Raw genomic sequence first — 14,395 nt, forward strand, 5'->3', positions numbered from 1 at the left:
TGGTGGTATCGTATCCCGTGCCTCCGAATGATCTCCCCCAGCGGTTTCATTTAGATGTTAAATAGTAGGGGGGACAGGACCGACCCCTGCGGCACCCCATATGTTAGGGGCCTAGGCGTCGATCTCTGCCCCCCAATCAACACCAACTGCGACCTGTCCGAGAGGTAGGAGGAGAACCACTGCAAAACAGTGCCTCCCACCCCCACCTCCCGCAGTCGTCGCAGAAGGATACCATGGTCGATGGTATCGAAAGCCGCTGAGAGGTCAAAGAGAACCAAGATGGAGGCATGGCCTCCATCCCTGGCTCTCCAGAGATCATCGGTCAATGCGACCAAAGCGGTTTCTGTGCTGTAACCAGGCCTGAAGCCGGATTGGAATGGGTCAAGGTAGCTGGCTTCCTCCAAGGACCGCTGGAGCTGGGAGGCCACCACCTTCTCAACAACCTTCCCAACAAAGGGGAGGTTGGAGACTGGACGATAATTGTTAAGAACGTCTGGATCCAAGGATGGTTTCTTCAGGAGGGGTCTCACCACCGCCGTTTTAAGTGCGGAGGGGAAGATCCCCTCCCGAAGGGAGGCGGTAACAACCGCCTGGATCCAGCCCCGTGTCACCTCTCCGCTGTTGGCAACCAGCCAGGAGGGACACGGGTCCAGTACACAGGTGGAGGCACTCACAGCTCTCATGGCCTTGTCCACGTCCCCGGGGGCAACATCCTGAAACTCAACCCAGCGATGGTCTGCCAAATTGTCCTCCTGTGCCTCGGCTGGATCTGCAAAAGTGGAGTCCAAATCCGACCGAAACCGAGCAACTTTGTCCGCTAAGAACTGGACATAGTCTTCAGCCCTACCCTGCAAGGGGTCCCTCGTATCCCTCCTATTTAGGGGGGAATGGGTTATCCTAAACAGGGCGGCTGGGCGAGACTCAGCGGACGCAACCAAGGTGGCAATATACGATCTTTTTGCTGTCCTAAGTGCCCTGATGTGCTCTTGGTGCAAGTTGTTAAGAGTGCTCGGCTCGATTCGGATTTATCGGACCTCCATAGGTGCTCTAGGTGTCTCCTCCGGCGCTTCCTCTCCCGGAGCTCCTCGGTAAACCAAGGGGGCCTCCGGGATCCGCCACCTCGGAGCGGCCGTAGTGGCGCAATCCGGTCAAGGGACTCCGATGCTGCTGAGTGCCAGGCAGCAACCAGAGTCTCCACCGGACTGTGGGAGAGAGTGTCAGGAATAACCCCAAGCTCCGTCTGGAACCTCAAGGGGTCCATAAGTCGCCTGGGGCGGAACCATCTGATCGGTTCCTCCTCCCTACAGCGGAGGTTTGGCCTCCGAAAGTCAAGCCTCAGTAGGCAATGGTATGACCACGACAGGGGTATGATCTCATTACCCCTCAGACCAAGATCACAAGTCCACTGCTCCGAGAGGAATAGGAGGTCGAGCGTGTGACCCGCTGAATGGGTTGGGCCCCGAATTACCTGGGTCAAGCCCATGGCTGTCATGGAAGCCATGAACTCCTGCGCTCCATCAGAGTGTTCACCGAGCGAAGGCAGATTGAAATCCCCCAGAACCATAAGCCTGGGGAACTCAATTGCCAGCTCGGCTACCGACTCGAGGAGCGAGGGGAGGGCTGCTGCAACGCTGTTGGGAGGCAGGTACGTTAACAGCAAACCCACTTGACCCTTGAGGTCCAACTTCACCAGCAGGTACTCACACCCGACAAGCTCCGGAGCAGGGATCCTACGAGGAACTAGGGACTCTCGGAAGTGGCGACCCAGGTAGGAGAACCGCAGGTGCTGTCTGTGGTGTGGGAGGATGGGAATATGGAGATAAGCCTCCGTGAGATCTATTGGAGCCATGTAATCCCCCTCCCATATGCCTGCTAGAATGGATTTAAGCGAGGCCATCTTGAACCTGCGGTACACAAGATGTTGGTTCAAGAGCTTCAAGTCGAGAATAGCTCTCCAAGCCCCCGAAGCTTTCAGCACGAGGAACAGATTTGAGTAGAACCCCCAGCCCACCTGGTCCGAGGGGACCGGTTCTATCGCGGTAGTGTCAAACAGATGCCTAATGGCCTGACACATTTTTGCCTGCGTTTGTCTAGATTTTGCGCCGGGGGAAATATGTGAAAGTAGTTGGGGGGATGGAGAGGAATTCTAGTCGAAGCCCATGTGAGACAGTGCTGATTACCCAAGAGTCAGATAAAATTCTTGCCTAGGCCTCGGAGAAGAGAGTCAAGCGACCGCCAATGGATGGGGTCGGGTTCAACCTATTTGCCCCAGTGGTAGGGGCGCCCACCTCCCCTTTGAAAGGGCCGCTTACTCTGAGACTGGAAGCGGGATCTGTCCCTACTGAAGTTGTGGTCAGATGTCCTCTCTAACCTGATAAAAGAGTACCTGTTCTGCTGAGCCTCCTGTTCCGGGGGCCTGTACAAGGGCTGGTGGTAAAACGGGATTGACCTTTGTTCCGCCTTCTTCGCCGAGGTGGGTAAGACTGTTTTCTTGTTTTTGTCCTCCACAAGGAGCGGTTCCAGGGCTGCCCCCCATGTAGTCAGCCAATGCCAGCTGCCATTTGGATTTGCTGTCTGCCTGCCACCCCTGAGCCAGGCGACGGGAGGTCACAGATGATGCCATAGCCCTGGAAGCAAACTTCATCGCATTTAGTGTGGCATCGGCCGAAAACTGCGCCACTGCCACTAACTTGTTCAAATCCTGATGCAGTCGAACATCCTCTGGAGGAATGCGTACCCGGATCTTCTCCATCCACAGGATCACCATGCGATTGAAGAATGAAGCCAATGCTGCTGCCTTGATGGCCCAGGCCGCTGACTGGAATGTCATCTCCGCCTTCCTGTCATCTGTCTTAAGGTTGTCTGCAATGTCCTTGGCCACCAGGGATGCAGGCAACACCAGGGCTACCACAGGTGGTTCCAAGGCTGGTAACTGTAATGCTTGGGAAAAATCTGGCTCAATGTTATAAAAATGTCTGTCATTACTGCCAGGGTTTGGGAAGGCAGTGGGTTTTTCCCATTGCTTCTTGACTATTCCAGGAAGAGGTGAGGGTCAGGAATCTCCTCCTTCACCACCTTGGGTTCAGAAAAGACTGGGCTCCAGGGCTTTTTTGCTGCAGGCCCATCCGAGGAGCCTTCCTTGGCCCCCTCCCTAGCTCTATCTATCCCCCCTCCTCTTCTACCTGTGCACGCGCTTTATGTAGAAGAGACCAGAATAAATTTGGGTGGAATAGTCCAGTAAATGACGGAGTTTCCGGCTTGTCATCCTCCTCATCCTGAGACAGATCAGGATCTCTCTGTTACTGAACCTTCACTAATGAGGGAAGGAGAGGTAGGGCAGTTCACAGGATTGGATGGAGGCTGAGCCTGGGATGAGCTGGTCCTAGGATTCCCACCTTGATCTGGTGAGCTGAGCAATCTGCTGCTGCAATCCATGTGCAATTCCAGAGGCAATTGCTCTTTTGATGAGATTTTGCAGCCCCCTTGGCAGATCATCTACATCTAGAGAATCCCAGCTGGAATTCTCTGGTTCCTGAGCTACCCCAGCTTGGGGAGCTAGACTGGACTTGGGCAGGGCCTGATCCTCCCTACGATACATGTGGGCACAGAAATCTTCCAAGTCCAAATCCTGGTCCTCCAGGGAAAGGGAAGGGGAAGGAGACCTTTCCCCAAAAAAATCTCCATGGGGAATCTGGAGGGAGTCCAGGCTGGAACTCACCCCCCATGGGGATCTGGAATGCCTACCTTGCAAGGCCCTCAGTTATTCAGCCCTGGAAAAGGTCTTTGAGAGAGCTTACGCCTCCTCAGTTCATCCCTCTGGGTGGCACGAGAGGGGCGGGGGTTTGCAGAAGCAGTGAGTTGCTGCCTGGTTGAAGGTCCCTCCACAGGGGAGCATGGGGGAGAAGGAGATCCCACGCCTCCTCCACCATCTTGGCCACATGGGGGAATAAGGAAAATAAAGAAAAAACTACTCATCCTCCTTGTGCAGCCTCCTGGCTCTCCCTCTCTTCCGCTGCAACAGTTAAGGAGAAAACAAACTGGATGAATGCTGCTTTCTCCCCTTCTGGGCAGCCCCTGTCTCAGCACCGAGAATGGTGTGTCTGGGGGCTGCCGCCGATGCTTGCCTCGGCCCGGGTGGCTTCATGCGCTCACAGTTCAAAACAAAAAAAAATTTCTTCGCACTCTTACCAGCGCTCCATGCTCTCCAAGGCTTGAATCCAGCCACCGAAGCCATTTCCAGCAGATTGGTGCAATGGGGGTGGGGCCTCTGGCCTGGGAATCCCTAGCCTCTAGCCAGCCGGTTGCATAAAACCCCCAGGGATCGGCGCCACGTGGTTGGCAAAGCCGGAAACAGCTGCCGCAACCTCAGCGCTCTGTCCGATCCCAAAGATACAAAGTAACACTCCCTGGTGGTTAGAAAGGAAAACTACATAGAGCTACTTACAGGCTAGAGCAGAGAGCTAGCTACGGTGGCTGCAGACGCAAGGAGGTTCCAGTAGAGATAGAAATCGCAGGAGAAGTTAAAAATATGTCTCGTCTTTTAGCCGGACTGAGATGAAGTGGAGAAGAAAGGGTGGAGCACAGAGGCATATCTTCAGCTTCATCCCAGTCTCGTGGCCAAATGGGTGTGTCAATGCCATCCACTGGAGCCTCCTGTCCCTCGCTCCAGAAAATCTGGCTTCTCCATGGACTTTGCTTGTCAGAAGATTGCAAAAGGAATCCCATGACCCTGGGACACTGCAACCATCATAAATATGAATCAGTTGCCAAGTGTTTGAATTTTAATCACATAATCACGGAGACGCTGCAATAGTCATAAGTGTGAAAAACAATCATAAGTCGCTTTTTTCAAACAAACTATTGTATGTTTAAACAAACTATTGTATGTCAAAAGCTACCTGTAAAGTCTATCTCATTTTGTGTTTCTGGTGTGAATGGCTTAATTAAAATCAGGGTAGACATTGCTTTGTGAGCGGACTCTGCTCAATTATATCTGCTAAGTGAGACCAGTTAGGCCAGTTAAAGACCTAGTAACTGAGTTTACACGACATATTAACAAATACAATGGCTATATTCACCTGATGTGCCATGTTCAAGCAGCCAAACTATGTAATGTTTTAGCATCTGACTTGGCTCATACCACAGAATACAACAATGGCTAGTTTTCCTCACCAAACTGCAAACATCCCACTTCATTTTACCTTATGTTGCTCAACTACAAACGATGTATCATTCCAATCTCAATAATCTAATCATTCCCTGGTGGTGACCATGATGATCCTGCACAAGCCCATACTCCTATGATATACAAGATCAATGGTAATTACTTTACCTCCGTGTGATTGTGGTGCATCATCTAAATTATGTTGTTTGCCTAGCTATAGTAACAGATGAATCTAATGTAATCTAATCTAACCATAATATATCAATATAATATAATCTAGAAGCATCAGAGAATTGCAGGGCCACCAGAAAATGATTTGACAGGGAAGAAACAGACACCCCAATTTCAGATCGTGATCTAACACATAATCCAGATCAGGCAAAATACCACTTAGGGCCCTGGATGACCTGGGACAGCCCATGGCTGTCATAGTAGCCTCAGATCCCATACCCAGGGAAGGCAAATTAAAGTCCCCAAAGAGCATAAGCCTGGGGAATTCCACTACCAACCCAACCACAAAGTCAAGGAGTTCTGACAAGGGATATTGCTACACAACAGGGTGGCTGGCACAATAGCAGCAATCTGGGATGAGCCCTAGAACCCAATTTAACAAATGGAGTCTTGAACCCAGTAATCTATGGAGCAGCACCTCTGAAGGTCACCTAACCTCTTGGATGACACTCACTGTACCTCCATGTTTATCCTGATGTCTTGGCTACTTCTTGGAAATAGGCCTTTCTGCCCAGGAAAAAGAAAGTCAAAAATATTAATGAGCATGGCAGAAGGCTGATGGAAGTGGTGGTGAAAATATTACTTATTTTCCTTTTAGTAAATGACAACTTTCTGATGAGCCATCTCCATTTGATGGGAATTCTTATAGGATATGCTAAATATTTCAAATCCACTCACCAAAGTTGGTCAAACCTCTGGTTTAGGTCCAATTCTGTTGGATCCAGAATAGAAGACAGATATTCAGAGTCAGGAAATCTGTTGTTTATTAAGGATTCTGCCTCTTCACTAGACTGACACTAAGACTTTGACTTGGAATCATGGTATAGCATTTGGTTGACTGTGAAAGGCAAGTTGTGACAATAAGGACAATTTCTGTTCCATTTTAATATCTCTAGTTTCAATTATCATTTCAATGAATACTGAAAATCATTTCAGTTAGTTTTAAAAAATAGGCAAAGAATAACCTCAGGAATTTAGTATGAGACTGACACTTGGGGAGCTAGGCTTATCTTGGTTACATCACTGATCAAGTCTTTTTTGGCTTTGGGATCACTTATGCCTCAATTCCCTCTTTGTACATGACTTTGTAGTTGATTGTAAATCACTCTGAGATACTATCTTTAAAAAATTCTCAGGATGGTAAAGTCTACATGCCCAGTTTAAAAACATGTGTTAATATCACAGTATTTCATTATTTATTCCAAATTCCATGACAGCAAGTGTTGGTTGTAACAACTAATTTATGTTACATAATAAATAACATAACAACATGCTCTTAAGTATAGTAACTTAGAGAATTACAGCATAAGTAACATAATAATATATTCTTTGTTGTCCTGGCTTCATGTATTTCATTAGTGATGTATTCCATCATTTGCTTAATTTGGGCAGAGAATGTTGGCAAGGACTTAGCTGCTGCAATCTGCAAACCATAAGTTATATCTTAGTGTGACATAACACTCTGACAATATGTATTTCTGGTATTTTTTAAAAAAATCCAGAAAATTTATAAAATTTGGAATACCTTTTTCTTCAAAACAATTTATAAAACTGAATCAGCATTTTGCTTTTCAAATATGTGTCTCTGCAACAGGATACATATTTCAACTACTTCTATCCATGAACTATGGAACCATTCAGAACATTATGTTCTATTTCTAAGAACCACATATACAATTTTCTAAAATCAGTCAGCTTAAGTAAAGTTTACTGTCATGTGTCAATGAAATAGTCTTTCACCCTACACACTCCACAGGTCTTTAACAGATGCTCTTTCTATGGAATTGGATTTAACTAGGCTGGAAATGAGTACATCTGTTCTATTTTTCTTACTGCCATCAAAATCGGAGGCTTGCAAAAATAAGTCAACAAACCATGTTTGGAAGAAAATGTTGGCAAGCATTGTTTATGTTTCTTGGAAACACAAACAATTCCCAAATAATCAGCAACATTTCCTATTTCTGGAAATGATTCTGGATTAGAAATAAATCCTTTGCACCAGCAGTCATAGAAAGCACTCCGCAACATTACATTTTCTATAGCCATATTTCTGACAATAAATTTTAGGTCTTCTGTAGCAAAACAGTTGTGAAAATTTAATGAATAACCAAAGCATAGCTTCAGATCCACAGCAGGCACACAATGAGAAAATTTGAGAAACAATCCTTTCCCCAGAAAAAGGGCAGGAAGTATTATTGTTGTCTGGTGCTTCCTCAATGTCTAATTAGACCTGAATTAAATAGAGACAGCTCACTTTCTCAGAAAAGCTTGCTTGTTTCTGTCTCACACATGTACATGCATACAGACCAATAAAACGTAAGAAACTGAACTCAAAAATTGCAAATAATGCTCTGGAACAGACCTGTGAGTTTCAGACTTTTACCTCTTCTGACATTATGTAGTGCTATTTTTAATCCCAGGATGTAGAAGACTGAATCACAACAGAGGAAAAAACTGAGTCTTAGAGCAGTAGAATAGGTATCATGTCTCTCACTGTGTTAAATATACAGTATTTTTATTGGGGATTTGCTGGGGACAATTATTAGTCTAAGGGTTCTAAAAATGATATTTGTGTTTGAATTTGTCCTTAATGTTATACACGTGTACACATGCACACAAACATACAGACAATATAAAGAGTGTGCTGCATCTGTCAAAAAAGCCAATGCAGCCCTAGATCGCCATGATATAAAAAAGATGTTGAGACTCTAGAAAGAGTGCAGATAAATGCAACAAAACGGTTAGGGCACTGGATCCTAAAGCATATGAAGAGAAGGACTAGGGATGACATGATAGCAATGTTCCAATATCTAAGGGGCTGCCACAAAGAAGAAGGGGTCAACCTATAATTCAAAGCATATGAAGGCAGAACAAAAAGCAATGAATGCAAACTAATGAAGGCGAGAACCAACCTAGAAGTAAGAAGAAATTTTCTGACAGTTAGAACAATTAATTAGTGGAATGGCTTGCCTTCAGAAGTTGTGGATGCTTCAATACTGGAGGTTTTTAAGAAGAAACTGGAGGACCATTTGCCTGAAATGGTATAGGGGTTCCTGCCTGAGCAGGGAATTAGCCTAGAAGACCTCCAAGGTTCCTTCCAAATTTGTTATTCTGTTAAAGACTTCAAAAGAGCATAGCAACCCTATTGGTTTGTCCTTACAAACCACAACTATTTGGGTTCAGATGTCATGAAGAACTCTGGTAAAGTTTTACTGTAGAAGTTCATCTAGTGATATGGACTTGGAGGAAGACAAGGTTATTTTGTGCATGTGAAAGCATTACATTTATTGGCACCTCCTTCTATCAAATATACTTTTCTCTGGAATCTTAAGATAACTGCACAGCTACCTAATTCAGGGCTACATCTGCTCCAAAAATGTAGTCAGCAACAAATTTTACCTTTTTGCTGCTACCTAATGGACATCTGGAGTTTTGCAATCCTGATACCGTAGCCCTAACTTTAATATTGTACGTGAAAGTCTCCACTGTCTTTCTTATTGATTCAAAATGGAAGGTGGGAACAGGGAAAGGAAAGCATATGGTTAAAAGTAAATAAATAATGAGCTGAGAATAATCAATGGCTATTAATTAGAGATCACCATTTCTCACTATTTCTGAAATATACCTTCTAAAATAGTATACTTAAAATGAGGCGAGCTAAAAGATTTCTCTGACACTACTATGAAAGGCATAATGAAGTGTGTTTGTGTTTTGGCTTAGCATAATATGCAAACCTAAACTTTAAGGCTTAATATTATCTGCAAACTACAACACTATAGCTTGTTTAGCAAATCACGGATAACAAATGTTGGCACAGCTTAATATAGTTTTAACTGAATAAGAAAACACAATGCTGTCAAAACATATGTTATTCAGACTACTTAAAAGGATATAGTTAAAAATAAGCACCATTTTTTTTAAAAAAAATCAGGTAGAAATAGGATATCAAATCAAAATTCATTACAAAAATATTATTCTGATTTTCAAAAGTGTCAAACATTGGTACTAATGAATACCTAATATTTTTCTGAAGGCATAGTTTTGTTTAAATGCTGACATAAAGAAAGCAAACATAATGCAAGAAGAAGGGCAAATCTTACCTGTCTGAGCTGCTTAACATCACCAAATATCTTCATTACTCCATCAATCTCACGCTCTAGCCTTTGAGCCCAATTCTGCATTCTGCAAAAGAAAATTTGGAAGATAGAGTCAGTGAAAAAAATGTGGTTAAAAGTCAGCACTTACAGCTTAGCTTACATCCTATGTTCTTTCGTTCAGAAGATCCAGCATGTCTGTCTCCCATGCAATTCAACTGCTGACCAACTGCTAGACACACGATGATAGATAGATAGATAGATAGATAGATAGATAGATAGATAGATAGATAGATAGATAGATAGATAGATAGATAGACAGACAGACAGACAGACAGACAGATGAGAGAGAGAGAGAGAGAGAGAGAGAGAGAGAGAGAGAGAGAGAGATACAGTGGTGGGATTCAAAAATTTGCCACCCATTGCAGGTGTTCAAGGCAGCCTTGACCCCTGCTTCCCCCCTCTCCTCCAGGCCTGCACAACCTCCTCACCAGCCCACCAAACTGGGGACACTTCCAGTTCTGCTGGGCAGCCGCTCCTTTGTGCCCCACTGCCAGCTGCAGCTGGGCTTTTGGCGGCTCTGCTTTCTCCTGGTGCCCCTTCCCAGCTGGGAGATGCTCCATGACAGCACCACAACCCTGGGCAGGCGCTGGGTTGGACTCGGTCAGCAGCCCATGCACCGCTGCCACATGACCTTTATAAATGGAAATTAACCAACTTCTTTTAAACTTTCCATTTCAATGATAATTTTTCTGAAACTTCTTAAAATCTCATTGAAATGGAAAATTTAAAAGAACATGGTTAATTTCTGTTTATAAATTGGCGGCTGGCAGGGAAACCATCCCCAGGAGCTGAGCAGGCTGAGTGAGGCTCCCCTAAAAGGGAAGCTGTGCCTCCCTCCAGGCACCCCCTCCCCTTCTTGCTGGACTTTTGGAGCTTCCCACCCACTTGCTTCACCCCATTGTGATCCGAGGGATGTTGTTGCCTTGGTAGGACATCTTCCCCTCAAGGCCATGCCTGCAGTGTGGGAAGGAGAGCAGAGGAGGCAAAGCGGCTTTTCTGGGCTTGTCTGAAGAAGTCCGTCCCCCTCCTCCCCCTTTCTTCTCTTTGAGAAGCAGTTTGCAAAGTCCCGGTTTTGCAAGGTGCTTGTGAAAGAGAAGGAAGCACAGGCTTCTTCCTACAGCTGTGTCCTCTGCTCCGGCAAAGGAAGTGGGTGGGTGGGGTGAGAGAGAGAGAGAGAGCAGTGACCGGGCGGAGTGAGTGAGTGGGGGGGCAGGCCAGAGGAGGGACTGTTCCAGTACGAGGCCTCTAGAGGCCCCGGTACGCAAACACGCCAGATTTCTGGAGCCAGTCCGTGCATACCGGACCGGACCACCTGAAACCCACCTCTGCTTGGAAGGATGGAAGGCCGAGTCAACCTTGAGCCGGTGAGATTTGAACTGCTGAACTGCAGCTAGCAGTCAGCTGAAGTAGCCTGCAGTACTACTCTAACAACAGTGTCACCTCGGATATTTGAGACCCTTGCTGATGCAGATAAAGTGTCTGGTTATCCTGCAGTGACAATGTGCCATGCGATCACCCTCCCTTCTTAGCAACTATTAGCAGCATGAGGAATGTATTCCCTCTTTGTCCCCTCACCTTTCCTTCTGACACCCAAGTTCATCAGGAAAGAGTCAGAGGCAGGTTGAGCATTGGGCAAGGAAGCACAGAGCAAGGAAACTAAAAACACTCTCATTGTTCATGCCATGCATATGAGGGTTTGTGTCTAGACAGGAGTTGATAGCAAAAGTGCTGCCATCCTGCCTCAGGTTTTTTTTTTCATTGGTTGGGGAAAAGTTAAGCAGAAACTGGCTATTGGATATTGAAATTAAAGTCCCTGAGAGAGCAGAAGACAGCCAAATCCATTCAGATTTCCACTCAAATCCAACCAAGATTTTTCAGGAAGAGACTTAGTTGCCCTTAGTAGGTCAAACCCAGTATCTATTTCATCACAAGACACATAATTCTTCCTCGTGAAAAAAGCAGAGCCTCAATTCCCCATGTACAAAGTAAAAAACTGTATTTTATTTGTGCTCATTGCAGGTTGTTTTCATTATCACTTATTTAAATACAACTCAGCTCTTTTCTAGGTACCATCATCCCAAGGTTAAACTAGCCATTTCTCTAATGTAACAATACTAAGAAGTAGGAAGATTTGGAAGAGAATGTATTGCCATAGACAGCAGCGTTCCTTAGACACTTATTTTGGTGCCTACTTGATTTTTGACCCAGCTGACTATTTTTTAAAATCAGTGTAAAGCTGACATTCTTCAACAGTACACACCTTGCTCCACAAAAGCCACATCGACATTTTCAGCCAGTGAAAATGATGATAGGCTAGAGACTAGTGACTCATTTGTCCAACTAAACAGATGACACCTACCTATAGAAAAAGAGAAAGACAAATGTAAATTATGGCGTGATAGAGAAATCCTGAAGGAATAGCAGATAGCAATTGCATCAACTTACCTTCTGTTAAATAAGTTTATATGAAATGAAGTACCCATTGTGGCAAGCATCTTGTAAATAAGAAAGCCTTTTGCCATAATAGCCATTTTGTGAGTGCATCCATTGCATGCTGAAAATATTCAAACATGCCCTTAGCTCTAAAATGTTTGTTATGCTTGACATTTGTTGAGCTTTTTTTCAGGCTACCTTTTCAAGAAGGCATCATTCATATGTTTCCGTTTCATATGTTTACACTTCACCCTAAAAATATACACTAATCATTTCTGATATGTCTGAGAGCCACATATGTTGAATGACAAGCAGGGATGGCATAATTTTATTGTTTTTTTCTAAAGTAACTCCTTAAACAGAATGGATATTTCCATAGTTCAGAAACAGACATTCAGAAAATCTATAAACTATTTTCAAAAGGAAGAAAAGAAATTACACACACACACACACACACACACATCTGCTCCACTTTCTGCCATTATTTAAAAATGTAACCAATTCAACTACAGCTCAACAGTGAGCTAGCAAATACCAGTTGCTCAAGAAACAAACATTCATGTAAAGGAACAATTGCCTGTTAACATTTTTGCGCTTTCCTATAACATTTTATAATACATAATATTGGCTGTCATTTGTAAAATCATATAGAAATATATAAAATGTGCCACAGCTAGTCTTTATGCCTGCTTTATATACAAACACATTTCAAGTGTGCATTAAAATGTACATTTTGGCTATTAGGTAAAGAATAAGATAGAAGTGAGTATGAGTTAAGAAAAAAAAAAAAGAACAATCCATAGTTTCCTTAAGATGTGAGGAAAAAGACTTCACACTTCCAGGGAAGAAGTGGTGGACTGATGACAGCTCTATGAAAAGTGGAGCCACTGGCTATACAGAATAAAGAAGTGGAATCAGATCAGCTCTTTCATAATTTCCCTAAAGAAAGAACCCGAGATCACCTACAAATGCTCCAGACAGCGGCTCCTCATAAGAACACAAGATCTCTAGTGGATTTAAAGCTGCAGGAGATGACAGAATAATTGTCTTGCTCAAAATGCAGTTAGTATATTTGAAAGGACATTGTGTTTGCAAACTTCTTTTCTAATCACTTTCAGAAACTGCTTCTTAACTGGTTTTCAGTTATCAGGGAACTTTGGGTCAGCTTTGGAAAAAATTTACAGCATTTTCTTTCAATCCACAGTGAAATAAGTTTTTAATGTAAATTTTAAGACTTTAAAAATTATTTTTGAATAAACCAAAAAAGATGACTATAACTTTGATTTTAGAAAGTTACAAGCAGACTAGGGAACCACATAATTTAAAATAACAATTAGGAAATAATTATAAAGAATCCTTCCCATAGAAACATACTTTTATTTTGAATTCTTTAAAAAAAAGACTTTAAAGATTGGACACTAGAGAGAATTTAGTAATCCAGATAGGAAACTGAATAAGATGAGCTAATTCTACTTTATTGTAGGGCTACAATAACAGAAGCTTGCAAGTCTGAAAGTACAAATCCTGCCATCTCTTTTTACCATCTGATAAATTGGGGCAGATTCTTTCTAAATTTCTTTGTCCACTGTTCATCTGTAGTCTTTTCCCATGATTTGCCATAGTCACTCCCATATACTATTTCAGAAGTAGAAGGAACTAAAGATTATAACTGAATGAGAAGAACATTCATTATAGGACATTATTTGAAGGCACTAAAACTCAAGTTAGTTAAAAGTAAAAAGATTAAATGTAAATTTGGTTTATTTGATCAAGGCTAAAATAGATATGTTGTTATATCTGGTAATGTTTAATGGACTTTCGCTGACATCAGAAATGAAAAGGCTTTATGGATGTACTTATAGAAAAAAGCTGTGGCATGGGAAAAAGAGATCATTTATTGTTTTCTAAAGTGATAAGTTACTAAAATTGTTTATATTTGTTTGATGAAGGTGGAAGTAATTTCTTTATATATTCTTTCCTTTTTCTTTACTATATCCTTATGTCTATCATTCTTTTCTACTTTTTCTTTTCTGTACGTTTTATTTTTTATTTCTATTCTTGTTTAATTTGTAATATTTAATGAAATTACTATTAAAAAGGGAAAAGGTCTCACAAACTGCATAACAACAGATTTTAGAATGCCTGTATCAGGATGAAACAGCTGGTAGCTTCCATTGAAATCCATCTGCCAAGAAAACTTATATGCAGACCAACATCTGTCTACCACTTTCCCTTTAAGATGAGCTCAGTGATTCATCTATTCTAGTATTCACTTCTCCTTAAAAATCACTTCTAGTATAGAGGATTTCATTGTCTTTTTATTATAAGGAAGAAAGAGAGAGAGAAAAAAAGCCTTATTTAAAGATTAGAATTATTACTTTTAATCATAAAGGCCATTAAAATTCTACAA

General features: G+C 43.1%; 1 protein-coding gene across 1 annotated transcript in view; it reads right to left on the minus strand.

Annotated features, from left to right (window-relative positions):
• The window catches only part of CACNA2D2 (calcium voltage-gated channel auxiliary subunit alpha2delta 2), a 583,233-nt gene extending 573,657 nt beyond the window's left edge, over nt 1-9,576 (minus strand). The window contains exon 1 of the mRNA XM_032210871.1: nt 9,496-9,576. Coding sequence (XP_032066762.1) covers nt 9,496-9,576 — 81 coding nt within the window. The remainder of the gene's footprint in view (nt 1-9,495) is intronic.
• Between the last annotated feature and the right edge of the window lie 4,819 nt (nt 9,577-14,395).

This window comes from Thamnophis elegans, chromosome 2 (assembly GCF_009769535.1).
Source record: "Thamnophis elegans isolate rThaEle1 chromosome 2, rThaEle1.pri, whole genome shotgun sequence".
NCBI classification, from domain to species: domain Eukaryota; kingdom Metazoa; phylum Chordata; class Lepidosauria; order Squamata; family Colubridae; genus Thamnophis; species Thamnophis elegans.